This window comes from Aristolochia californica, unplaced genomic scaffold, assembly GCF_029961685.1.
Source record: "Aristolochia californica isolate CCGP_79_NKW_82.1479 unplaced genomic scaffold, dmAriCali1.0.hap1 SCAF_1, whole genome shotgun sequence".
Classification (NCBI taxonomy): domain Eukaryota; kingdom Viridiplantae; phylum Streptophyta; class Magnoliopsida; order Piperales; family Aristolochiaceae; genus Aristolochia; species Aristolochia californica.
The window spans coordinates 771,660-799,291 of record NW_027181770.1 but is presented as its reverse complement, the minus strand read 5'-3'; the positions used below and the strand labels follow the sequence as shown (position 1 = coordinate 799,291).

At 39.6% G+C, this 27,632-nt stretch overlaps 4 protein-coding genes across 7 annotated transcripts; 1 reads left to right on the top strand and 3 right to left on the bottom strand.

The window, feature by feature from the left end:
* The first annotated feature begins 1,109 nt into the window (after positions 1-1,109).
* On the top strand, positions 1,110-1,906 carry LOC137958242 (uncharacterized). The gene is made up of 2 exons (XM_068805268.1): positions 1,110-1,534; positions 1,762-1,906. Exons 1-2 carry the CDS (start codon positions 1,110-1,112, stop codon positions 1,904-1,906), a joined length of 570 nt encoding a protein of 189 aa, XP_068661369.1.
* A 291-nt stretch (positions 1,907-2,197) lies between these two features.
* On the bottom strand, positions 2,198-7,237 carry LOC137958028 (glutamyl-tRNA(Gln) amidotransferase subunit B, chloroplastic/mitochondrial-like). 4 transcript variants are annotated; one of them, XR_011113848.1, is made up of 12 exons: positions 6,847-7,237; positions 5,867-6,014; positions 4,723-5,401; positions 4,421-4,630; positions 3,966-4,106; positions 3,668-3,871; positions 3,342-3,539; positions 3,182-3,250; positions 2,876-2,992; positions 2,706-2,797; positions 2,413-2,569; positions 2,198-2,272 (listed from the first exon to the last, which is right to left on the bottom strand). XR_011113848.1 is itself a non-coding variant. In XM_068805255.1 (10 exons), exons 2-9 carry the CDS (start codon positions 5,365-5,367, stop codon positions 2,717-2,719), a joined length of 1,665 nt encoding a protein of 554 aa, XP_068661356.1. In that variant the 5' UTR covers positions 5,368-5,401; positions 6,847-7,237; the 3' UTR covers positions 2,320-2,569; positions 2,706-2,716. The 4 variants fall into 4 exon arrangements, 1 of the variants encoding a protein (XP_068661356.1); XR_011113803.1 differs by lacking the exon at positions 5,867-6,014; XR_011113849.1 differs by lacking the exon at positions 5,867-6,014 and having other exon boundaries at positions 6,903-7,237.
* A 432-nt stretch (positions 7,238-7,669) lies between these two features.
* On the bottom strand, positions 7,670-13,538 carry LOC137954999 (bifunctional TH2 protein, mitochondrial-like). The gene is made up of 7 exons (XM_068801890.1): positions 13,048-13,538; positions 12,826-12,934; positions 10,879-11,169; positions 10,376-10,790; positions 9,985-10,251; positions 8,018-8,608; positions 7,670-7,921 (listed from the first exon to the last, which is right to left on the bottom strand). Exons 1-6 carry the CDS (start codon positions 13,227-13,229, stop codon positions 8,196-8,198), a joined length of 1,677 nt encoding a protein of 558 aa, XP_068657991.1. The 5' UTR covers positions 13,230-13,538; the 3' UTR covers positions 7,670-7,921; positions 8,018-8,195.
* A 9,752-nt stretch (positions 13,539-23,290) lies between these two features.
* LOC137957932 (GDSL esterase/lipase LTL1) lies at positions 23,291-25,817 on the bottom strand. The gene is made up of 5 exons (XM_068805228.1): positions 25,531-25,817; positions 25,294-25,421; positions 24,896-25,138; positions 24,245-24,497; positions 23,291-23,828 (listed from the first exon to the last, which is right to left on the bottom strand). The coding sequence occupies exons 1-5, from the start codon at positions 25,757-25,759 to the stop codon at positions 23,596-23,598; spliced, it is 1,086 nt and encodes a 361-aa protein (XP_068661329.1). The 5' UTR covers positions 25,760-25,817; the 3' UTR covers positions 23,291-23,595.
* Positions 25,818-27,632: the final 1,815 nt, after the last annotated feature.

The following is a 27,632-nucleotide window of genomic DNA, read 5'->3' as shown; positions in this document are numbered from 1 at the left end:
TTACTAGATACATAAAATGCTGCTTAACCAATACACACTTCACACCTGATTCTCAAAGCCCCGACACATCATTCATTATTATGGCGTAGGGGCCCTTTTGTGGGGTGGGTAGAGTGTCTAATTGAACTAAACAAACATTTCTTTGTCTTAGGTTTTCATTATAACTAACCCTAATCGAAGGGGACGACTCATCGCCTCCTTGTTTTTTTTTCATAAAAAACCACGGCTCGGTGGTTGATTTAGGTCAAAGGACAGGGCTTTTTATAAAACGACGGAATCTTGGATGCGAAGCCAACCGGTCGCCGATTCCTTGGGTCCGCTCCCTGAGCGAAGAACCCAACTCATAATGCTCAATGATGCTTTCCATGGACACGCGCCGCTCAGGTAAGGCCGGACCGGGGGAGAGTGTTTATGGGGAGGAGTGCGACGGGGCCTAGTTTGGCTTTATTTGACAAAGCTGCCTGTAGTGGACCAGGGTCTCCTCCGTCAATCCGTAGTCCATGTTATAGACCATGTGGCTATTTCTAGGACCTTTATCGTTTGGTAGTGGAGTAATGATCAGAGCTCTCACTCGTACGTGTCTCCACACTTAGCCACCGTGTATTGATGTGATTAATTATTTAATTAAATAAATAGTCCAATAATTTTCAATGAATTAACTATAGTTTATTAAATTAAACATTTTGTCATTATATTAAATGGGTTAATTAGTTGATTAATTGAAGAAATAGTAATCAAATATTTAATTAGATAATTGATTAGCAGCCATTGATAATTAGTTTGAACACCAATTGACAAAAAACAGAAAAAAAGAAAAAAACCACGAGTTATTCCCATCTTTTATGGGGCATCAGTTGGGCTTGACCGGGTCAACAATCGCGAAACTAAAAAGGCGCAAAAGTTACCGCTCTTACCATCCCGGGCATTTGGTGGACACACAACAGACCAAAATAAATTGGCTGCCTAAAATTAAACCCAGTTTCATTCCTCGCTTTTCTTGTCCGTGGCTTCCCTCCCTGTTTATCTTTTTTTCGTTCTTCACTTTTTAAAGTAAAGCAACGGGAAAGAAAAAAACAGGAAAAGAGAGAAGTTCTCAACTGGTGGTGCGGATGGACGCGGCACCGCCTGCATCGAGAAAAGTAATGGTGGTTGCGGACCCGGGAAGGGAATCGGCGGGGGCCTTGCAATGGGTGCTCTCCCATGCAGTCCTGGATCACGACGAGATCATCCTTCTCCACGTCGAATCCCACGTCCTCCGCCGCAACTCCTTCTCCACGTTCCTGAAACGGGCGCATAGCCATCCACCTTTGGTCAACTCCTTGCCTTCAGAGAGGTGCGGCAGCGGGGAGCACGACTTTCTGGAAGAGATGAGGCTGAAGTGTGTCTCGGATCAGCCCAGGGTGCACGTTCAGATTGAGAGGGTGGATATGGAAGGCGGCAGAGACAAGGCAGCTACCATCCTTTTCCAGAGTAATATGCGTGGTATCAGCCTTCTTGTCATCGGACAACGACGTTCCACCTCTGGCTTCCTCAGGTGAGACACCACTGGCTTCCAGCATTTTGATAAAGACCACAGAATACATTTACAATTTGGAGAAGACGATGGGGCCTGAACTCCCATGGTATAACATATATATTAGACAACCATGTAAGTAAGCAACAATATTTAAAAATAAATAAAATTGGTCTTAAAAAAACGATGAGATTTTCCAGAGCGGTGCATATTCACCTCAGTTTCTGACGAATTTCTTCTGGTTCCAGTCGAAAGCTGAGCGGATCTTATGATCTTGCTGAGTGTTTGATCGAGAACAGCAGATGCCAATGCATAGGAGTTCAGAAGAAGGGGCAAAATGCAGGCTATCTTCTCAACAGCAAGACCCACAAGAACTTCTGGCTTCTTGCTTAGCACCTCCTTTTAATTTTGGGGTAAACGGACTAAAGCTCCCTGGTTTGCAGGTCAACTCACACTTTGAGACGCTCTGGGAAGGCACGGTCAGAAGCCCATGCGTGAGGAGCTTTAACGCCAGGGCCACCGTAATTTTGATTGCTCTTCTTTTTCCTGTTACGAAAGATTTGGCTTGCTTTATCGTGGATGAAAAATGTAGAGATGGGCATCAAGACAAGCAGACATGGCTCATCAATACCCGACACGAATCAAACTAGGAGATATGATTCCAGAAGTATGAGTTGTTTTTTTGGCAAAATGTAGCAGGGCTTTGATGTGAATAACAATGCAAGAAAGTAATTGAGTATGCCTGCTTCGCTGGTCTCTCTACAAAAGACATCAATGTAGAAGTCAATCAAGAGATGAATCCTGGGTCAAATTTAATTTATAATTGAGAACATTAGAAATAATACATTTGCATGATTGGACTAAGGCCAAATTAAAAACGATTCAAATTACATAAATACCAGAATGAATTAAATGATGACCGTTCTTCTATCCAATGGCTCAATCACCATCCAGCCAGATAAACAGAAGCAGTCGGAAGTAGAATGAACTTCACCACAAATCCTCTCTCCTTGTACTCATGGAATGGTATATCGCAAATTGCTGATGGCCTTCAAGCTAATTAGATAGATAAGACCATACATACATACATCATGCTTAATATTGAGGAAAAAAACAACAGAAGTTAACAGGAGAGAAAAATAAAAAAATAAAAACACTTAAACCAGATTGGAAATATGATCGTTTCTTTTACCTTCTATCTTGTCAGCTTTTGACATTTAACTTCTCTGACAGTAACTGGTTCAAAAGCTTTGGGTTTGCCTTCCCTTTCGATTCCTTCATTACCTGATGCAAACAAAAGATGATTTAATTGGCACATAAAATCGGACACTTTTTCTAGTTTCTTATGTTCACAGTTCATACCTGACCCGCAAAATACCCTTGTAATTTAGTTTTGCCTGCTCGATATTGTTCAAGCTGCTTTGGGTTCTCTCGAAGCACTTTTTCCACCATCTTTTCAATCTCAGTAGGATCTGCAATCTGCACGTCTCAAAATCATACCACCTTATAAATACCATTTGGAAATTTAATGCTCTCTCTTTCTCTCTTTTTTTATATCTTCTTTTTTTTAGGGGGGAAACTATGAGGAATTTCAACAATCCACCAGTCATAAACAAGACAGAATCATAACATCTATACAAAATGACAGAACAGGGTAGATTAACATGCCTGAACCAAATCCTTTTCTTCTATTAATCCCTTCACTGTCCCTCCTTTTGCTATGAGCTCAAAAAGTATCTGCACATTTAGATGAGAAAAGAGTATAAAAATATGGGTGAAAGTCAATGATCATTTTAAAACAGAATAAAAAATTGATGCTGATAAATGCCTCTTTCCCAATCTTTCCACTGATAGTTCCGCCTTTAATAGAGGCAATCAGCTCTGCAAGCTCATTAGGTGTGAGTTTAATATCTTTTATCGTTAGCTTTTCATTCTTTAAATAGGCAGCGATGTCACCCATTATCCAATTTGCAGCCAGCTTCACATCAGCACCCTTCTCAATGGCGTGGTCAAAGAAGTTTGCAACCTGGTAAATTCATCAAAAACTCAGAATCTGTTGTGTAACAACTGATGCTTATTTAGGTGATTCACCAACAGAGGGTCAAAGCTATTTCTTAAGAAAATAATCAGTAAGAATCAATCAAATGCACTTACATTAACATCATTGGCAAGGAAAAGAACATCTTGCATACTCAGGCCCATACTTTCATAGCGCCTCCGCTTCGTCTCTGGAAGCTCTGGTAGAGAGCAACTGACATCATTAATGTACTCATTTGTGAGGACCACTTCAGGAAGGTCTGGCTCCGGAAAATATCTGTAATCAGCAAGTCCTTCCTTTTTTCTCATTGTAACTGTTCTCTAGGTGGAACAAACAGTTAAAAGGTAAGCATAACTACAGAAACAAAGGTAAATGGAAAGCTCCACACTGAATCGCAGAATATGCAGTTTAAACCTGAGAACCTTCTTCCCATAGTCGAGTTTCCTGTACAATTCGACTGCCTTGGCCTTGACTGTAGAGATCAATCTGTCTGGAAATCTCAAAATCAATAGCTCTCTGCATAGCAGAAAATGAATTCATATTCTTTATCTCAACCTGCCAAAAAAAGGGGGAAGAATGTGTGAATTATCAGGAACCCCCAAGAGTAGTTACGTCTTCAAGATCCTGCCTCAACAACGTTTGAACAGAGATACGCTTCATTCTTATATACTAAATATCAGGTGGGAAGTTAAATGACCTTTCAAAATGGTTATATAGAGCATAGATTTTTTTTCCTGGAAGCATATCACAATGTGATCAAATGCTTCACAGAACACGAATTTTCAATCAGGTAAAAATAGGATCCTCTTTAGTTAAGCAAATAAGATGTAAAGAGGCACATTCCAAATAACTGATTAAAAGTGAATAACCTTGGTCCCAAATTTCAACTGTCCCATTGGTCGCACTGAAACATTTACATCACAACGAAGTGAACCTTCCTGCATATTGCCATTACTCACACCCAAATACCGAACCAGCCTTTGTATCTCTGCAGCATATTCTGCAGCCTCAAGACCGGTCCTCATATCAGGCTCAGAGACAATCTCAAGAAGAGGAACTCCAGCTCTGTTCAAGTCTACCTGCAAAAGGAACTCCAGAAGTAAAAAGCCCGTAAAGCAAAACCATAAAGAACAACTGGAAGACTTTTCTAGAAGAAGCGAACAAGTGACACCTGTGAGCTCATCTTCAAGCCAGAGTGTAGCAATTTCCCTGCATCTTCTTCCATGTGTACTCTGGTGATCCCAAACCTCCTGTGGCCCCCAACAAACTCAACTGGAAGATTCAAATCAATGAAGCCACCAACGGCAATTGGAATATCAAACTGTGATATCTGGTAGCCCTTTGGCAGATCAGGATAAAAATACTGTTTCCTATCAAACTTGGAGCTGAGAGACAGTTTGCTGTTGAGGGCAAGCCCTAATTTTACAGCAAACTCGATCACTTTGGAGTTCAAAACTGGTAAAGCACCAGGAAGGCCCATACAAATAGGACAAATACTAGAGTTTGGTTGGGAACCGTAAGAGTAAGGGCAGCTACAAAAGGCCTTTGTGTGAGTGGCAAGTTGGACATGTGTTTCAATCCCAATGATTGTCTCATATTCTTGAGGAGTCTTTTTACGTATTTGGGTTTGGCTTTGATTTTGTGACTTTCCTTCTTTCAATCGATCATGGCTATCTATGTTATTCTCATTCATTACTGTTCCAGTCTGTGTGCTTTTCATGGTGCAGAAGAAAACAGAATTTCTCCTAGCAAAAACAGTGGAAAGGTGTAAGGGGAAAACACTCATTTTGGACCCTCTAAAGCGGATGCAAGCCATGTTTAGACTGATGTTGGATCAGATAAGAAGTTCTCTGCAAAGTATTCAACCAGATTAAACTTAGAAGATGTTTTCAAAGAACAAGAAAGAGAGACAAAGAGTAAAGCACTTTAACTTCAGAAACCAATAGAGAATACAGTTAATAAAAAAAAAACATCGTCTCAAGTTTCTTGGTTTTTCTTAGAGTTTTTAGGTAGTTTGCATATGCAACTACTTCCAAAAGGTCGACTATTTCCTATCCCTCAGTTTCTGTGCTTCTCTGTTCTCTCTTTAATCACTTGCTTCATTTTTCAAATCATCGTCTTAACCTATTTTTTGTTTCTAATAAATGGTTGAAAAGTTGAGAATTACTTGAAGGTTTCGGGCAGAGTTTCAAAATTCCACAAGCTCATCTATAAAGAAGAAGTTCAATTTTTTGCCAACAGTGTCGGCTAAGTGACTGAAAGAAGTAAAACTCAAAAGAAAACTAAGTCAAATATTTTAGAAAGCAAAATTTTACCTAGTTGAACAACTGAGGGAAGAACAAAGAATAATTGAGCAAAACTAATCAAATGCCAAACAAGATTCAAGAAGCCGCAATTTGAAGTGGAGACTACAACATCATACTTGATGGTTTCTGGCAGAGTTTCAGAATTCCATAAGATCATCTACAAAGAAGAAGTACAAGATTTTTCAATTCAATGAGAGAAAAATGTGATAATACCTGAACAGTGTTGGCGAACCGACTAAAAGAAGTAAAGCTCAAAAGAAAACTAAGGCAAAGATTTTAGAAAGTAAAATTTCACCAAGTTGAACAAATGAGGAAAAAACAAAGAATAATTGAGCAAAACTAATCAAATTCCAAACAAAATTTAAGAAGCCGCAATTTGAATTGGAGGCTATAACATCAGCGATATGTTGCCATAAGAGATTCGAAGTATTCAAAATGCAACCATAAGAAGAAAGTTTTACACGGACTTGTTCGCGTTAATTCTTAGTATAACGCCAATAGATGACCTGTATGGAGGCCTCCCAACATTTAGATAAAGCTTCTGACGTGCATTTCATACAAAAATCTCAGGTAACTTTGAAGGGTAACCAAGGAGACTCCTCAGGGCAAATGAAGCTATCCTCTGTTGAGCTTCTCGTTCTTTGTAGAGCATCACGGTTGCATACGCAAAGCGTATTAAAAGGATGGGTTGGAAGGACTTCTAAAAATGGAAAGCAATCTGGGACACAGTTTCTATCGTAGACGCATTGAGACCATTATTAACCTCCCACTGCAGGAAAATACCCGACTTTCTCATATTTAAACAACGAACAAATACCTTTTTTCAAAAATAAAAAAAACAACGAACGAATACTGCTACAAGTTTCCTCCCAAAATCTTGGTAAACTTCATCCACAAAATTCATTTACCGATTTCAAATATCAATAATTAAAAACATGTCTTGTCGGCATTTCATCAAACTGCTCGAAGGCATAAAAAATCCAACTTACATGTTAGTCAAGTCGCCTCGATCAGAAGCCGCAGCACTAACAACGAGATATCTTACCTTCTACAACAAGATATGCGATGAGAGCAGCTCAAAGAGATGGCACACGAATGGGGAAAAGACGTGGAGGCAAATAAGAGGGAAAGACGGGGAGGTAAAGACATGCAATAAGATGCGCGGGAGGAGGATCGCCTCTGAGACACTAGGCTGATCAAATCGGAGGAAGAGATAATGGGCAAACTTACGCTCAGTGGATTGTTGGGTACGAGTGGAGGCCTGGGCTAGTAAATGTGACTTGACGTCATCGGATATTTGCTTTGTTCTAACTTCCTAGTGCTAACCGGTAAGCTTCCCGATTAACAACCCAGCCACCAAACGACCATCAGAGCACCCATACACACCGAGGAACCTCTGCATTACAGCGCCAGTTTAAGGATGCCAATCATAAAAAATTTATTCGACCAAATTTTTATACACTGTTTTTTTAACCTTATTCCTCTTGATACCTCCACCTTTAATAAATATTAGAAAGATAGAAAAATAACTTTCATATCGCTCCAACAGAAACTATGAAAAAAATAAACTTAAAAAAATGGTCAAATACATAAAACTAATTATCTAAGAAAATCTCGTAAACTTAGGACCCTAAATTTTGTTGATCGACCTTTTCTCGAGAAGTTATTCTACAAAAAAAGTCACACGACGTTGGCGTAATGTTACCAAAAAACACACAACCACGTGAAAGTTTATCTCCATAAGACCATATTTTACTAATGTGCGTACAGTAAAAATCAGCAAAGCATATGAACGGCTTTTATCTCGTGACAGAAAGGGGCAAATCAGTTTTTGATATATTGTCCAAAGAACAAAAAGGGTTAAAAAAAAAAAAACTTCCCCCCGGCCTTCATGATTTAAGGCTGAAGGATCAAAGAAATGGATGGGCAATGAAACTTTACAAGCTGGTACACTTTTGTACCCCAAAATCAGATACCCAGTATAAAAAAAAAAAAAAAAAAAAAAAAAGGAAAACAAATTCATACATCTGCCACCTCCTGTTCGTATCAAAGCTTCTCCGGTTCCTGAAGAACATTCGAAGAAAAAAATCAATCTCATGCAAATGAACATAAGAAAACAGCTGAAAAAGTTCGAAAACAAGAGAGGGCGAAGAGTAGTACCTTCAGTATATATCGGCAAGTCAAGGCCAAGTTTTGGTATCGAAGACGACAGTGCTGTAGAAGAAAAAAAGGAACAGCTGGGTAGCTCTTTGTAAAACTAGCCACCACCAATCATCTATTATCTATTACTTCAGACCAGAATCTGGTTTACAAAAAGGTATAAGAAATCGACCATCCACTATGAAGATCCCAAAATGAAGGCATGTATCTCGGCCCAGCTACCGACAGTATAAAGAATTCCACTTAGGCCTTTCCAGTTAGAACCCTCTTCCACAAATTCCCTCTGTTTCTTCACAACACCAGAGAATAATGGAACAACAGAGACTCCAAACTGGTTAGCCACCTTCCTGAGGCTAACACTGGAGCCAATAACAATGCCTACGTCTGCTTCAAGCATGCAAAGCAAGTCGCCCACCGAATCCCCTATATAGACCGACAAGTACTTGCTACTGTCACTACAATTGTTCAAAATGTCCTTAAAGGCCTGAACCTTGTCAATAGGAGTTTCCATTTTCTTGTCAATTGCTCCCGTGGAAATGGATTCTTCATATATGAACTCATTTGAGTGCACGTTTAAAACGTTGAGACCACCTGATTATCACAAAAAATAAGAATCCATACTACAAATATAGGCTACTGAAAGTTACAATCACATAACAAGCAATTGAAATGAAAAAAAAAATAATAATTGAACAAATGTGTGCAGATACAACAAATCGGAAGAGCAGAGATAAAATTACAGTATTCAACAAATTGCAATATTGACAATACATGTTTGATTAATAGAAACAATCTTTTTTTTGGTTGCCAATGAAATTTACAGTATGACAGACTAAAGTTCAAAGAGAGAAGTGACAGGACAAGTTTAATAGGAACTGTAGAGATGCTGAGATCAGTTTATTTTGTAATAAAATGACTACCTGTTGGTGTTCATTGTTAGAGAGACTAGTTTTACCATTAGTCTTATGCTATCCAGATCAAGATCAGATTTATGACACAGTGAATTGTAAGGATACCCACAGTAATTGAAACTGTAAACAGAGACTAAAAAGCACAGGAAGTAAAGGCATTATCAGAAAACTGGAAAGTAATTTTTGAAAAACAAGGCAGATAATTCATTCTGAAAAAACTCCCATTGAAAAAAGGAGCTTGGTAAGCAAGCACAAGTATCAAGATCTTTAAGCAAGGGTAGGACCAAGTTTCTTTGTAAGACAGGCAGGACCAAGGTTGCCCCTAGGGTAAAAAGTAAGGATCTGGGACCTCGTGCTACTCAACATGGCAGAGCCAGGTGACACAGAAGCCAGCAGAGGTGATTACTGTCACTGAGGTTGCTCTACCATCTTGCAGAAATAACACTCCAGAAAATTGAAAGACTTAATAATGCATTCAATACACCAGGTAGATAAAGTTCTCACTTCAATGGTTGAGGGAGAATCAAAGGTGGTTATTACTTGTGCAGCAACCTTGTGGAGCCACTGGAATATTTTCTATGAGATTTGTAATTTATCTCATCTTGTCGTAACTTAGTCGTCCCATGTTAAACATCTGCTGATTGTATGACTGATCATCTTGCAGAGAAAAGGGTTGATCTCCAACCTCTTACTGCTATGACCAGAGCTCCTGAATTTATTTAATTTTCTTTTATGAATAGCATCAAGTTTGCCGCATTCTGCAGCACTAATTCAAACTTGCGCCTTAAACAGCATGTGACTTAACCCTAACTAAACTCACAAAAACAAAAAATAAACATCAAAACAAACAAATAGATTATACGGAGATTGACAAATTTCAACTTCAAAGTATGCAACTCGATGAAATATATAAGGTTCATCCACACATCTAATGCAACAATATAGCCACTCAAAATTTTAAAAAGTGACATTTATTTTAAGAATACATAACATATAACAACACTCATACAACAAAAAATACTTGTGCTATAGATTGTAACTTACGTAAAAGAATACCTGATGAGAAGGCTGATCTAATGAGATCTCCACACCAACAGTAAGAAAGAACATGAACGACTGCATTCAGCTCATCCTTTTTATTTACCACCTGTTGAAAAAACTTTGTGCAGCCCTCTTGAAGTCGTAGTCTTTCTCCTGCCTTTTTTATGTCCTCCAAATTCAATCCCTTCAGCACTTCTGACTCAACGACACGAGAATTTGCCCGTTTCTCAAACTCTGAAAGCTCCTCAAGTGCTTTGCATAATCCTTCATAGTTGAATAACACTGACAAAAAAAGAACAAAAACATAAGCAGGTTTCCATCACCAAGCAAGTCCTCCCTGTATGATTCTACAAGTAGCTCTGTTTGATGAAAAGAGAAGAACATAAAAATGCCTTGTTAGTGCAACCTTTTTCAGAAGGCATAATGTCCTCTATGCATTTTTCATATTCCTCTGTAAACTGAGTGGACAGGGCATCCCATGAATTCCGCAGATCAGCTGATGACATCCTAGGGAGTACAACATCAGGATCATTCTGGTCTGCCTTGGGTGCAGTTAATATTGCAATCTCCGCTAAGATGGCAGAGGAATCAACAACCGTGCATGTCAAATCAAAGTCAGAAAAAATCATGAGACGGGTGTCAGCAGGATCATGCACTTTTGAGAAAGGGACCACTGCTCGTTGGGAAAGTGGCTGGGCAGAAAAGAAATCTACTTCGTGTTTAATAGCAAGGTGATAAAGTCTCTCAATGACTTCAAGTTCCACACCAGTCAGAGAGATACTTAGTTTGTCAAGTAAGTCCTCAATTTTAAGAGTCGACGCCTGCATTGTGCCAATAAGATAATCAGTTATTTTATCTTCCAAGCTTGCATATAGTACCACAAAAACAATTATATATTAGTTTACCAACCTTAAAGCTCTCAGATGAATAATTGTCAATCCACTTCCTGTAAAGATGAGTATTTTCAGAAAAACCTACAAATGTCAGAAGCTCCTTGCTTAAAAAGGCATACAGCCTCATGTAAGGGGTCATGGCACCAATAGTGTATGCAGCAATTTTTGTTTTCTCAAAAGGAGTTGCAATTTTGGCAGGACCTTTGCCTCCTTCAACCTTGCCAGACGCGGTTGCAAGCAGGAACTCAATATATCTTAATGTTGCCAAGTTAGGCACACTCTCCTTTGCAAGGTCCACACCCCATTCCTGAGCAATGGAATTCCTTCAGTACCATACATGCATTTTCCAGAGAAAGTAAAGGAAGGGTAATGAAATACAAAGAAGCTCTATAATTTCAAAATATAATTCACACTTATTTCTGTGCAACAACCAGAAAACTGATCCAGAAGCACAAGGAGACATCAACACAATTTGAACCTCAAACACAGTTCAAGTGGGACAGATTGAACCACAGAAACTCTCAACTCTCTCAACAACCAGAGATTATCTCCAAGACTTCAAGTGGGACAGATTGAACCACAAAAACTTTCAACTCTCTTAACAACCAGAGATTATCTCCAAGACTTCAAGGTTATGACCAAATTTAGCTTGTCAAAGCAAGTAGATCAGCATCCTTTGTAACATAAACTAAACACATAAACAGTTAAACAATGGAACAGCCACTCATTACTAATTGCACTTTTTTCATAATAGTAATTACAGAGGTTTTCCAAGCCGGTACCAATTCAGTTTATAAAATAATAAAAAAGGCACATAATCCTCAAGTGGCATGCACACATCAATTATCAATTGTAAAGCAGCACTTCCTAAACTGAATACATGTAACACTGAGCACTCCACTGGAAAGTTATTTGTGTAAACACCAACTCTACAAAATAACAGAAGATCTTGGATTGTCATTATACATACTGAAAGAAAACAACAAAAGCATTCCCCAACCTCAAAACTCCTAAAGAAATTATACAAAATTTCAAGAACTCATATTATTAATCTCTCAGAAATTACTCGATTTACTTCACATTCATATGGTACAAACAAGCCTGGAAAAACAAGTTCCTATCTTAGCAACAGGTCCACTATAGGAACCACGGATCTTACTATTCACAAGGAAGAGCATCAACCAGAAGAGGAGACGAACGCAACTTTAAAAAATGAAAATAATTACAGATAAAATAACGATGATTCATGTTCTCTATTCAAGTGCAGGTTTGAAATCTAGGAACTTCTGGCATAAAATGCATACCAGCAATCAGTAAAGGATTCTTGATAGTCCTTTTTTCTTTTAAGGCTTATTAACAGTTCATTGAGCCAGGTACTTGTTTTTCCCTACCCTGGCTCAGCTTGTTTCTCACTGCTCACTTCAAATAATTCTTACTCTCGACATATCTTCCATATCCATTATCTTTTCACATTCTTGATACAATTTTTTACCCTACCTAAATACCCGCAACGGCAAGATAAAAAAATGCCGCTGAGCGCCAAATAATCGTTACATCCGTGGCATCAGATTCACAAATTTTTTTAAAAGGACAGCATATACAATGTTAGATTTAGGCTGAAGTCTGGTCTCAACGTAATGTCAGATGAATCAGTCTTTTATCAATTCTTCGACTGCTGATGATAGACTCGACCATTAATAATGACCGTAGTAGATCTGATCGTCTTAGGAAAGTCATACCATTACGTTTAAGAAGGTTGCTCTAACTCGTCAGTTTCACCGTAAGTCCTAATGTTCGTAGAAACGCTCCACCATTATGGTCAGTATACAGAAAGATTTTCCGAATCAAAGAATAAACAAGGAAAGATCCGGACGTAAAGAATTTAGTATCAAACAAAGAAACTAAAGAAGCATAAGAACCTTACTTATCAAGAGACGAAATTCAAGAAACATAGACATCTTACCTGTACAACAGACTCATGCATTATCAGCTCTTCTAGGACATCTTTCCTTAGCCGGCGCATTATCGCCTTCGCATCATCATCATCCGTACAATCTTCCGCCATTTCGTACCTAAAAAATCGATAAGAATACTGTTGAGTCGGGATAAAGACAAAAAAAGACAAACTGGCAGAACCCTACGGTTAATTTCTTCCAAAATGAATGACACAGGAGATTGAACTCACGCCTGCGCAAAAGCTTTAAAGAAATGAACATCCTGCGCGATGAAGTTCCGGAACGTCTCTATGTCCAAATTTCCAGCCGCCAGGCAGACGACAAACGGAGTAAAGAAGGCGAACATGATATCGTCTCTGAATTTGATCCAGAACCGAGACGCCACGCCGTCTTCCGACGCGACGACTCCCATCCTTTGCGAATCTGAATAGTCAAGATTCTGACAAGAAGCTGTAAATCTCGATCTTCCGGACACCGTTGTCGGAGAAGAAAGAGAAATCCGGTTCCCGAGTCGGCCGGAGAGAAATCTCACCGCGGACAGAAGCAGATGTGAGCAACAGACACTGATCCGGAAACGGATCGGCGGCAAGGATAGAGTGACAGAGGAGAAGAGAATAGCTTGAGGGTTCAGAGAATTTCGGAGGCGCGCGCGCAAGCAACACGCATCAACAGAGAAGGAACTTTTCCCAGTTTTCTTTCTCGTAACGAGAAAATGGGAGAACAGAAAATGGGCATTTATAGAGGGATGGCGAGAGCCGGCGGCCGGCGCCTGGCTTCATGATGTCCTCGTGAGCCGTCCGAAGCTCTGACCCGATACCGGTTCAAATTTTGATAATTTTGTACTTCGTAATCTGTATCGTCATTCGTCGCCGGATAACTGTAATCTGTTGCAACTATATGTCTTTTATTAGCATTGAGAGAGGCTGCACCAGGCCTCCTCAGTGATGAAAATAGAAAGGGGAAGGTCACACCCCTTGGAAGGGGAAATGGAAGCTTCCCGAATCTCTAAATCTACTCAACCATAACACATGATCGGATTAAGGTGAAAGTTTAAATGCTTGAGAAGGATGAAAATAACAGAATTAGGGACTTGCACCCTAATCCACTCAACGCCATGTGATCCCCATGGATTGTCGTTAGAAAATAGTCAAAAGTCGTTGGGCTGCTACCAGCCAAGGAAAGTGGAGTCTGAGCAATCCGCGATCCGAGCCGTCGGATTACGGCGAGATTTGCCGATAAGAGCGTGTGACTCGGACCCACGGGGCACATAAACGGATAAAATCCGAGGAGGCCGCAACGTTTTTCAAACCCAAGCATCGGTTGAAACATTCTTTTCAACGGGAGCCTTTATTTCTTTCCGACATTTCCAGCCTTCGTCAATGCCGTCTTTGGACTGATTTCGCCGGACGTTAGTTTTCAAGGTGTTACAGTATGGGTGGCGTCTTTTGTATGGAATCATCTGGATTTGCATAATGACAGCGTTAATCATAATTAAAACTGTTTATATTAATTATAAAAGCTGTTTTAGTTAGTAATCATCGCCATTGTGTTAGGTGATATTGTAATCATCTTTATCTAGAAAGATAAATATTTCAAATGGGTGTGAGAAATTATAAACCGGTGTAAACAGTGAGTGTGGATGGTCAATTTTCTCCACCAAAAGAGTCGGTGGGTGCAATGAATCTCTCGTCTGTTATCTCGGACACCATGAGTAATTTCCTTTTAACCAGGAATTTTTCAACCCATTTAACACACTGTTTTCACCTCAGACCAACTATTGGATTCATTATCAATTCAGAGAACAAAAATTGCAGTGAGATTTACGAATCGATTTACGAAAGTTCAAAACCAGAGGCCGACAATATATCGACGTCGATTGCTAAATAAGGCAGCTATGCTGGAGATGTCGTCAGGCGAGTCGGTGGCGGAGGTTGCTGTCCAAGTTCGAACACATCATCATATCTTTTTCATTCTCCATCAAACGAAAATAGAGCAAAAGTTGGAAAAAGGCCTGAAAGAGTTAACGGAGAGGGAGAAGCGAAAGTAAAGGGTGTTACATCAAATGTACGCATCTTTACGTCAACGGACGCGTACAAGGAGGAGGGCAAGAGACAAATAGTGCTGATGAGGCCCACTTTCGGTTGTTTATGGAGGGGGGCGGGAGTATCTTTCAACGCCCATCCACCGAGTTTTCTCGTTAATGGTGTGCGTGGGCGAGCAAGGCCAGTGGGAAACTTGCGGTTTGGTGCGTCGTGACTGGCCGTCTTTTTATCGGGAAATTGGGATTCCTTTGAAAGTAGAGGATGAGGGAGGTGGTGGGGGGGTGTACGGGGACGGGAGAGACAATTGATCAACAGCTAATTTGGATTTTTTTGATTCCTAAAGCTCTTTTGTCTCTGGGTTGGTGTCTTATGTATTCTAGTGAAAGCAAACGAAAACCTGTCCGCATAAGTCTTATTTTACTATGTTTAATAATTAATTTTTCGTGTTTTACGTTCAATAATCGACACAGCTTGACCATTCAAACCTCTTATTATTTACTCAAATTTGTGCAGACACTTATCTCTCTTTTCTTCTCCTTTTATCTTATTTGGTTTCTTATCGGTCTTTTCCAAAAACTTGAGTTCTTTTTTTTTTTATTTCCCTTAAGATATCTTGTGTTTATACTCGGGTAGAAGGAAGGGAGGCAACTTAGTTTGGCGCTGGTTAACTAAGTACAAATCCTTAGTCAGGTACTTAATCATGCTTTTCGCTCAAACTAGTGCAGTCAATTATGGCGTCAAGACCACTTTGCTTAAAGTAAGTGAAGAAGATCATGGAAGTCATTTGTAAAAGAGTTCTTTTTTCTGTTTACTTTGGTTTTCCAAGTGTGTTCATGACTCACGAAGAGTGGAAGTGTAATAAAATCAGTGGGCCTTAGATGGGTCTTCGAAGTAAGCAGGGATGAGGTACGTTCTGCGCAACCCATCGTCATCTCGACGGTGATAATTCGATATTTTTTCTTAATTCTAATTCGATAATTATTATTACCAATAAATATTGATTAATTATTACTATTTTATTGTAGAAATCTTGTTGATCATTATTAATTTTACTATATTTTATATACTACAATATAAACTAATTACATTTATGTTTTTAAATTATTTTATAAAATATTAACTATTCATTGATGATTGTCTCCTGTACTAGCCACTAATTAATTAGGATTCCCTTAAAAAAAATTCTTAACCATAATTAATAAATTATATTGATTATATATTCACAATTGATGAATATATCATAATCATAATAATCTATATATTAATCAATTAATTATACATTAACGACAAATATGCAACGTGGGCACATGGTCTCCTCCCCAAAAGAAATTATTTTCTTTCTTGTCACCATTATCTCATAATCGCTATGTAATTAATTAAGTATTAAAGAAAGCACAAACACATAATATTTTAATAAATACATTAAAATTACTAATCAATATTAACTAAGTCATTTCTAAGTTAAAACTTTGGGGGGTTAGTCAATAAACTAGAAATTTGATCTTCATCTCATGTATCTACATAATCTTCATCTTCGAAATGGGTATTAGTGTAGACAAGTTCATATTCGGAATCTTTGAAATAGGGTGTTAGTGTGGACAAGTTCATCTTCATCTTCATCTTCGAAATCGAACGAAATCAGAAGGTATTTTGAGGGAAAGGAGAATAGCCAGAGAGAGAAGAGAGGGAGAAGAGAGAGAAGAAAAGGAGGTCGAGAGGGATAAGAGAGAAAGAGAAGTGAGAGAGAAAAACAGAGAGCGAGTCCAAAAGAAGACCGAAAGAGGGAGGCCGGAGACGAGAGGTAGCAGAGATGGAAGCCGGAGATGAGAGTCCGAGAGAAGAGAGGGAGCAACGACGTCGGGGGCGCAGGGAGACGAGAGGGGGGGTGTGGGAGAGAGGGAGGAAAAAAGGGAAATGAGGACGAGTGAGAGAAGGGGGAAAAAAAAAACCAAGCCGCGCGCGTCCTTCATCTCGAAAAAGATAAAAAATGGTCTTCAACGAGATGAAGGACCGCTTCATCCCCGCATCTAGATGAAATGTCATATGTGCTCCACTAACAACTTCAACTAATGAAGGGCGTCATGCGGTTGATCTTCATCTCGGACTTCAATTTGACTAACCTCCCCTTAGGGGGGGTTAGTCCACAATGAAGTGGAAATGAAGTGGAAAATTGAATTGAAGTGAGATGAATTGCTTCCACTTCAATTCATGTTTTGGGTGTTAGTATAGACGAATTCAAGTGGCTGGAAAACAGATTCTAGTGTTAGTGCCCCCAAATGAAAAATATGATATAAAAAAGAGAATAAGTAATATTTTATAATATACTTAAATAGAACATATACAACATATAATTAACAAAAATAAACGTGGTTACTACACTTATAAGTGATTTAACGTGTACTATTAGAATATATTAATATCCTAATTAATGAAAAATTATATTATATTACTTAATGATTATAATTTATTATAAATTAAAACAATAATTATGGTTTAATTAATTATAACAATTGGATAATTAAACCAATTAATGATTATAGTTTATTATAAATTAATATACTAATTACGTAAATTATTTAAAATAAAAAAAAATTAAAAATAACATAAGTGAATATAATAAATAAATAAATTATTCTGTAATAACATAAGATATAGTTTAACATTAAAACTCATTATTTTAATAAAAATAAATAAATACATAATAAATAAATAAATATATTAATTTATCAATAACATAATATACATTTTAAATATTATTAATTAATAATATATTAACAAAAAATAAAAACTAATGGTTTAATTAATTGGATAATTAAACCGACGATGTTTAATTTTTCCTAACTTAGGAAAAATTAAATATCGTCTTCGTCTTCCTCTGCGGCGATCTTGGCAACGGCGACAGCAGCGGGCAACGGCGATGGCGGCGGGCAACGGCGACGGAGGCGACGCTTCGACGGTGCGCCGACAGGGAGAAAATAGGGAGGCCGAGAGAGAAGAGAAGTCAGGAGGCCAAGGGGCTCTGGCCTCCCGTGCTCTGCGACGGAGGTCGAGAGAGGGAGGAAGGAAGGCCGACGGGGTGGTGGGGGGAGGCGGAAAGAGAGGGAGGCCGAGGGGCTCTGGCCTCCCGTGCTTTGCAACGGAGGTCGAGAGAGGGAGGAAGGAAGGCCGACGGGGAGGGGAGCGGAAAGAGAGGGAGGCCGAGGGGCTCTGCGACGGAGGTGGGGGCAGAGGGAGGAAAAAAAATCGCGGGGGGGGGGGGGGGGGGGGAAGAGAGGGAGGCCGAGGGGGCTCTGCGTCTGGAGAGGCTGACGAGAGGGGGGAGGGGAATAAGCAACGTGCGTCGCGCGTGGAAAGCTGATGAATCGCAAAATAGGTAGGAAACAGCTTTCCCCCGTTTTTGCATGAGCGAATGAAATGGTGTTATCTCACTTCAATTCAAGTCATTCTGGACTAATGCCATAAATAGGATGAACTAAGTAATGCGGGGGGAATTCATTCCACTCCATTGTGGACTAACCCCCCCTTAGGAAATCAAACAAAAATCAAAATTTTACATGTGGATAGAAGGAAACCAAGGAAGACAAAGGATGAACCGAGGAAAGCAGATCAAGGAAGAGGGAAGGGATATTTGGTGTTGTCTTGCTTGAATCTAAAGGTCAAAAACCAGGTGACGATGTTTGGATGTAGAAACAATTAGAAAACCTCGAAGGCCAACGATGAATAAGTCTAGGAGTGAAGAAATGGGGAAGAGATTGTAGGAGGGGGAAGTTGTCGGAAATAGTTAAGAATTCGGTGCTGAAGGGGTCAAAGATCGGAGAGGAGACATTGGGGCAAATAAATGCTCTAGAAAAAACCCTAAATTGGTTTTATTTTTATTTTTTGGCTATGAGCCCATTTTATAATGGAGAGTTGACTTGGAGTGAGGAATCGAGTCCAAGACTTGAAGGCTCACCTTGTGATACACAGGCGTGAGTAGGGGTGGCAACGAGCCGAGCCGAGCCTAAAATTGTAATCGAGCTCGAACCCAATAATTTTTACCGAGTTCAAGTTCAAGCTCGAGCCGAGTTCGAACCTACATTTAAAACTTTGCGTAAATTGTATATAAAATTATGCATATTTTTTACATAAAATTAAGCATAACCTCTGTTTTAAATTGGACATAACCTCTATATATAAATTGCATAAAATTATCAATACACTATGGATAAAATTATTCATAAAAACTACATAATTATGTAGAAATTTTATTCAATAATCAAACACAAAAACATTCATTTGAAAAACAACGCTAGTTTTGTCCATTTGTACTCAATCAGATTGTTCTAATTTAAGGACTAGAAAACTAGATCATGGAGACAGAGAAAAAGTTTAGAAAAAATGGTTTTGGATGACTTAATCGTATGCCCATTTTTTTTTCTTCTGATCATGGATTCATACAGTAGCAGTTCTAAAATGCTACTAATCTGTTTTTTTTTTTTGTTTTTTTTTTCTGAAAAACTTGAGTGGAGTTAGCATTAAGAAAGTACCTCAAACAATTTGAGTATTTTCAAGAGCCATGAGAAAGGGACAGTTGGAGTTCAAGAAAGAGTTTTTTTTTCCTCTTGCTTATGATCTCGCACGAGTGAAAGTCACACATGCGAAATCGCACAATGTCTTTGTGCGCATAGGGGGGAATTATTTCTCCCCTAACTTAGGTATTTGGTTTTTCGTTGAGACGACGCGGAGGGAATGGGGTTTAGCGGCGTCGGCGAGGACTTGTCGTCAGAGCTAACGGCTGCGACGAAAGCGGTGGCGAAGGCAGACGAGGGGTGGAAGAATTCCTCTCCCCCCCCCCCCCCCCTACCTTGCTCTTGCTCCCACTCCCGATTCCCGAGCTTTCAAACCGAACCATGGTTCGGTCAAGCTCGTCTCGTTAACTCAAACGAGTCTTATATGGATCAAGAACTCGGTTCGAGATCCAAATAAATCGAATCGAACTGAGCTCGAGCCGCTCGTGAACCAGCTCGATTTAATGCCACCCCTACGCGTGAGGCCTAGGCGCACGGGCCTATTTAGATGGCTAGCTGATGGGTTCAAAATTTAAAAATTTGAAGTTGGGGGCCTATCCAGACACATTTGGATAAGATTTTTTAGGGATTTTAGACATGTGGGATAATGCCTTATTTGAATTTAAATAAATTTTAGATTTACCTTACTTAGGTGGTGATTTATCAGTGGTTAGAGTTTGAATAAAGGATAAGGGGGTTTATCACTCTTTAACCTAAACAAAGACTTGTAAATCACTTGAAAACATCTTCAAATTCATACTTAGAGTTTCCAATTAATGTGAAAAGTTTATTTATCTTCATTTTAGCTTGGTTTCTTCTTAAACAAGAGGTTGTCTACCTTATTATTTACCCGAAGTAAGATAGGCCACACGTTGAGAGACTAGGACTCTTTTTTCTTGCTCGGTGTAATAGTTGGTATCAAAGCAAATACGTTCCACCCATGGCTTCCTAAAAACCAACATTGAAAGTTCAACTGAACAAAGGTAAGAAGAAAGTCTCCAAAATCGAATCTCGTTTAACTTCTTTTGGATATCCAAGAACATAGCTTTGAAGCGGTTCAAGGGCTAGAGGTTGATGTGCATGTTGTTGTTGCAATTCTAAAGGCGAAAACTCGCAAATATCTTAACTAGGTGCTAATGGAGTTATAAGAAATGAGGACGAGAATGGTGATTCTCAAGCGAACCATTTTGAAATTGGAAATGATTCATATATACGTGAAGATCAAGGTTCTTGAGCCTAAACCGTTTGAAGGCATACGAGATCCGAAGGTGATCTTATGGTAGAGAAAAAGGATTAGTGATGTTGAGGATGGTGAAAACTCGGTTGACACTTGGGTGAAATTTAAACGCAAGTTGAAGAGCCATTTCTTTCCTGAAGATGTTGATTACCTAGCTCAAAAGGAAACGTGTATATTAAAGCCAAAAAGGACGATTCGTGAGTATATTCAGTATTTTACTTATTTAATGTTAAACATTTTTAACATGACCAATGAGGATCAATCGTTTTTGTTTTTTCTTGCAGGACTTCATCCTTGGACTGAACAAGAGTTGAAGTGTTAGGAGGTGAAGACGCTTGCAACCGTTTTAGCCACCGTAGAGAAGTTGAGTGATTTTGAGAGACAATCCAATGATAATACCGCCACATCTATGGATAAAAACAAGAATAATGAGAACCATAAGAAGAAGTTTTCTTGGAGATGGAATTTTGAGATTGGCAAAGAGAACCATAAAAATGGAGAGAAATAGAAGAACTATACGAAAAAAAGGTAATCCTAAAAATTGAAATATAACTTATTTTCTTTTTGAAGGAGATCACTTGGTGAAAGATTGTTAAGTAAAAATAAGCTACTAAATGCTATCAAAGTGGATGATGGAGTTGGGCGATCAGGTGGCAATCAACATGCTGAAGAACATCAAGTTGTTTCATTGATATTGCTCAACACAATCCAAACAATGGTTGAGAAGTCAGTAAGACCTAAACTGTTTTTTTTTTTTATGTGTTGCTAAATGATGGCAAGGTGAAAACTGTTGTTGATTCGGGAGCTACCCATAATTTCATCTTAGAGGAGTATACAAGATTACTTTTAAAGAGAGAAGTGGAGACAATTAAATAAAGGCTGCCAATTTTGAAGCCAATGCCGTGTTTGGGTGGCCATGCATTTTTGTGTCATCGTTGGGAAGTGGGTTGGATTTTTGAATTTTTGGAGTAGCTCATTTGAATAATTTTAATGTTATCTTTGGGGAAGATTTCCTTTGTAAAAACAAAGCCTTTATAATGCCCTATATGGGATCTATAAGGATTATGAACGAGGAAATACCTTGTGTAATTTTCGGCGTAAGGGATATGTAAAGGGGGAAATGACCATGATTTCAGATCTCCAACTTAATAGGGGTCTTAAGGGTTGATCCCTGCCGATTGAAGATGATGAAATCCTAGAGAATGATTTGATGTCGAAAGATTTGCCAAAGAGCTTGTCTCAATGGAGGGAAGTTGAAGACATGATCAAGGGCCATCAAAATGGCAAAACATAAACTTTAGCACAAATCTGCTTTGATATGAAGGTGTGTTGGAAGCAACTCAAGGAGGAGCGAACGAACCAATTTTCTGACTTGAGCACATTCGTGTTTGTGTGAATTGAGTATGTAGTGGATGAGGCGTTTGCAACCAGACATCAAACCTTTGTGTTACTTGACATATTTTTTAGCAATTTTGGGAGGAACCGAATTGACTTGCATTTTGGCAAACGATCGAGGGACCCTATCAATTTGGTAGGTGTTTCTTCTCATCCATCAAGGAAGGTAATATGACGAAGACATCTACATTATTGTGGTGAGAGAATGACATGCAGGTGCATGACCCAGGAGCCTGCGTGGCCCAGGTTGGCCCATTCATCCGGGCCTATTCAGATACCTAGTTGATGAATTAAAATTTTGAAATTTGAAGTTGGGTGCTTATCAAGAAAGATTTGGACAAGATTTTTTATGGATTTTAGGTATGGGGGATAATGACTTATTTGAATTTGAATAAATTTGAGACTTGCGTAGGTGGCAATTTCCCATGGGTTAAGAGTTTTAATAAGAGATAAGGGGGTTTATCTCTATTTGACATATAGATAAGCATTATAAATCACTTGAAAATATTTTTAAATTTGTTCTTAGTTCCCTATTAATGTGAGAAACTCATTTATCTTCACTTTGGCTTAATTTCTTTTCACCCAAAGTAAGTTGGGCCATACATTGAGGAACTAGGAGTTTTTTCTTGCTCGATCTAATAGTGTGACACCGCCCCCCCTCCCCCCGGATTCTTATAATCTACGACAAATCAAGCATACCCATGATTGTAACATGTATTAACATATTAACCAACATAGATCAAATTCAAGGTGTATGGCCTGGTTGACTTGCGTAAAGCTAGCAGCATACTCGACCAAATAGTTAATTGGTTTTATGAAAATAAAATAATAGAAATAACTAAAAATATTTATTAAACAGCTTAGCAAGCCCTCACCAATCAGAACATAAATTGTAAATCATGCTTAGGGTTGACTCCAACAACAAAACTTTGTAATTAGTCTTAACTAGTCTCAATTAATCAATTAATTTAAAAATATTAAAGTTAAAACACAAGAAAATGAAAAATATTTGACTTCGGTGGGAGCTTGAGACTTTCTTTTTGGATAGGTTTGGGTATTTGGGTTTAGGTCCACTCTTGCAAATTGATCCACCACTTCACCACTTGCAAAACCGAGATCAGGTTTGCTAGTCAATGAAACCAGGGATGGAACCACATAGGCCAAGGTCCCACCAACATCTCTTTTCTTCGCGATTTCGGTTTCACACCAAATGATTTTTCATATTAATCAACACCACTGAAGATATTGCCAATAAGTACAAAAGTTGACTTTATTTCATAAATCATCCCAAGAAAAACTGGACAGTTCAATGCGCACTAATCCACTAGACCTTTTCACCATAAAATACAAGAACACAAACATTTTAAGTACCACGTATAATTTCCCCGCAATTGACACTTAAAACTCTTAAAAACGCTGACGAAAACTACACCACCCAAGGCACAAATCCAGCCCCTGACCAGCTTCCTATGACCTGCTAAACCAGATTAATCATCTTCCAACACACAGCCAACAAACAATTAAACCCTCTGCTCCATTCATTGATCTTGTCAAGTATTAAGTCCTGGTGTCGACGGCGAGGATGGTGCTCAGGTTCATCGGCTTCATGTAGTCCGTGTTGCCTCTCAGGATCTGTTGGACGATGATGCGGTTCGCTTTCTCGGAGGGGTGGAAAGCGTCCCAGAAAGCGTAGACGTCCCTGTTTGGGCAGAGGTTGGAGACGGCCGTGCAGAGGCCGAGCCCGTTGTAAGGCCCTTGGCCACAGCATGCCACCTTTGATGTCTCGAACCCTAAGTACAGTAGGAAGCGGGGTTAGTTGATGAGTCGTGAAAAAGAAATGGAAATAGGAAATTTTCACTGCCTCAAGCTTCGTGATGCTGCAGGCTCCTATCCGTCGTCTGTGGTGGACAGAAATGGAGCAGACAAAGCATGAGGGGAAAGAGCAGACGGAAGTTGGTGAGTCACATTTATGATTCGGTCGGCCCTTGTGAGTTGGACCACCGTGTAGTATTAAATATTGTCCATACGTTGAATTTAACAGAAAAGAAGCAGAGAGAGAGCGAACACAACAGGTGCCAGTATAGTAAAAAATAGAGGAATTTGGCACTCTGATGTATATTTTCCTAGTTTTTTTTTGTTCTGTCGTTTCTATGCTATTTCATACTCTTATTTTGTTTAACACAGAGCAGAACTCGAAAATTCTTACCATATGCTCCGGGGTTGTTGATGAAATCGTTCTGCATGAGATGGGTATTAGCAGCAATGAAGACATTGGCTCCCAACTCGCTGTTGAGTCCACTCAAAATGTCTTCCAGCTGAGGATTGAACAACTCGGCCGCCTGCTGCAACTCGGGAGCGCAGCCACCGTTTCTTCCTCTCTGGGCGAGCTCCGCGGGGACGCAGCCTAGGGGTCCGGTACCGGTCACCAGCACCCGCCTTGCTCCCAACTCGTAAAGACGCTGCAAAACGAAAGTTCTATCACATCCACCATTGAACAAGAGCTTGTAGTCGTGGAGAAATGCCGACCACTGGACCAAGCTAATCTCGTAGATACTAATTCCTGCTCGAAGTGTAAAGGACGATCACTACCCATACCCTGCCAACGGTTGCCTCCATTACCATTAATGCGAAGGTTCGTGCTTTTATGCGAGACAGGAGGGAAGCCATGATCGTCTTCGTGTTTCCAACTAATGTGGGTTTCTTTTGGTTGACTTAATTACTACGACAGCTGCCGGATAAGGACACCCCCTTCATCATTAACCAGTTCTGAACTGTATTAATGGCTTTTACGTGAAAATCACGGATGCAATGCATGCATGATGAAGGGTAAGCGTGGTTAAAGATCAGAACTGGTTACCATTAGGATTTTCTTGTACTCGGAGATGACATATCTAACGTAATCCGGTAGTGCGAATTGTCGGGATCTTGCAGAATATGGGACGAGGTAGTAGTTGTTAACGAAGTCGTTTCCGCCGAGAGTGATGAGGACGAGCGCCTGGTTCACGAGCTGCTGAGTCTGGTCTTGGCCGATCAGATCGCTGACCCTCGCTTGGTACTGCTGAAAGTACTGAAGTTGTTGGGAGATTCTTATAATGTTGAGCTGCAAGGCGACATAATCGCACAGAATTGATTTACTTGGATAAGATATATATGCTCTTGAAAGTGTTTGTACAAATGCCAACAAGGTGGTTAGATGACTCAAAGAAGAAAGAGAAGAGAAATACTAGGGTTATTAAGAATTGTTTGCTAGCTTACAAATTGAACTCCTGTATCGTTGAGGATTCCGATCCCGGCAGAAGCAAAATTGGCTCCAACGAGTAGCCTCTCGCCGGTCAGTTCGGGGCTCAAGTATGGCAGTGTAGTTTCCTCCCCAATGGACTCACCTAATGCATGTTTACAGCTTCAGTTAATCAAGTAGCACTATTACAGAATGAAGAAAGAAAATGGATAAGACGATTAAAAAAAAAAAACGAAGAAAGATGATGACCCAACTGATAATGTCCGGTATGTTGAGGCCATTGGAGAAACGGCCGGTGGGGCGGTGAGTCGGGTAATCGATGCCGTAAGGTGGCGAGTCTGCTCTAGCACTAGTGGTCAAGTAGTTGTTGTTGCCACTGTCGACGAGGGAATCACCAAAAACAAAGAATGCTCGACCCTCTCCCTGCTGAAACAGAGAAGCCAGTAGCAACACTGAGATCAGAAGAAGCAACGAAGAGTCCATGAGGGTTGTGAATGACTGCCTGCTATTCCTTCTCAGACAAACGCATCTCTGAAAGTGGTTTCAGACGGTGGGTTTATATAACTCTTGCATGTGAGTGTCCATGACCCGGCTCCACTTCATTAACCTTTTAAACTTGTGATCTGCTCTCTCTCTACCTCATTAACTCCATCTTCTTTTACGTGGTAAGAACGAGAAAGACCGGATTTTCCTTCGCATTAATAATCTGTAATGAACGACGACCCAGTGCACACAAGTTGTCTCCTTTTTTTTTTTTTTCTTTTCTTTTCTTAGCTGTAATAAAAAATTGGGAAAGTCTTCAGAATTAACAATTAGCTCAACGTAAGCTGGCCCCCGTCATTCCAGCATTCCCTTGCATCATCTTAATGGCGGACGATGCTTGTAAGCGGTGCCAACTGCATCGCTCTTGTAACTTCTGTGAATTACTCCACGTTAATGATCTTCTCATTCCTTTCTGCTTTTTTGTTACAGAAAGCTTGTCACTCTTATTAAATGTGCAAATTAGACATGTCTCAGTTGCGGTACTCGTGGTGGTGAAGGTAGGGCTCCTGTTGCAGACTTATTCTCTTCCTGTAAGCTACCAGTTATCATTGAAGATACATGTTTTAGAAACATACCCAATAGAGGCCATTAACAAATAAGTACCAAGAGGAGATGACTAATTCTAACTCCCATCCACCATGACTGCAACAACTCCCAGCTGGGACCATTTAAATGGCATCTAAAGTTGCTTAAGCGGGCAAGGAACTAAACTGGATCTCTAATCAGGGGTGAGCATATCAGCATCACCTCGATACGTCCTAGATTTAGAGGTTAATTAATTAACATTTTATCAAACATTAGATCTTGTTAGGGTTAGGGTTAAGGTATTGGAAGGAATTTCATCCTCCACCTCTCCACTTTTTTTTTTGATATGGTAAAAGAGGTCCCCAGCAATAAAACCTTGCAAGCCACATGGTAGCCTAGGGTGAGGATTTCTTTAGTGCTCATTTATGAGGGTGGTGTCAGCTTGGAGAGTACCTTCTCTCCCATGTGAATTACATTATTGTGAGAGTTTTAAAGTTTCAGCTGAATCCAGCTCTCCTTGAAAACTTGAAAACTTGCATCCACTTCCTGCTCTCTCATTGTAATGACAGCTCCTCTCTAGTTCAACTACCCTCAACAAACACATACACAAGTTATAACTTCATATGTCCAGAATAAGAAGCAAAGCCCCCTTTCCAAGCCATCTCACTCTAAGTGCATTAGACATGATCCAACCACCACAGCAACTTCAAATCAGAAAATAACAAATTCTTCATCTCTACAATCACACAACTTCATTTGTCGGCGATTGAGTTGAAAAACCAGCCAGACATTTAAATCTCAGCCTACCCTACTAAAGTCCCTTGCCATGCACTTAATCTTGCAAGGCCAAGTACTGTTTTCGGCGAGATATTCCCTTACAGAGCTCTGACCCAGTAAGTGTCTATGCTTCCGTCAAGAATCCTGGCACCAGATTTACTTATTCTTGTTCATTCCTTCATTCATTAGAGAATTACTTTTCTGTTATCTTCAGTTTCCGTGCCATGTTTTCAGTGCATCACTCGTTCACTTTGTTGAATGTAACTGAAGTTAACCAGTCCTCATCAGGAAGCACAAACAAGTAATATCTTCAAAAGACATCTGAGTTGAAACTGAATAAGTCTCGGAAAGATGAGGACTGGTAGGAATAATGCACCAGAGCAAGTCCTATCCATTCAATATCTTTACACTTAGGATGAGTGGACAGCTGAATGTTCGATGTTTTCCACAGACTTTGTCATGATTGGTGGAGTTAACAAAGCACTCGGCTGCACCAATAATTCAAACTTGG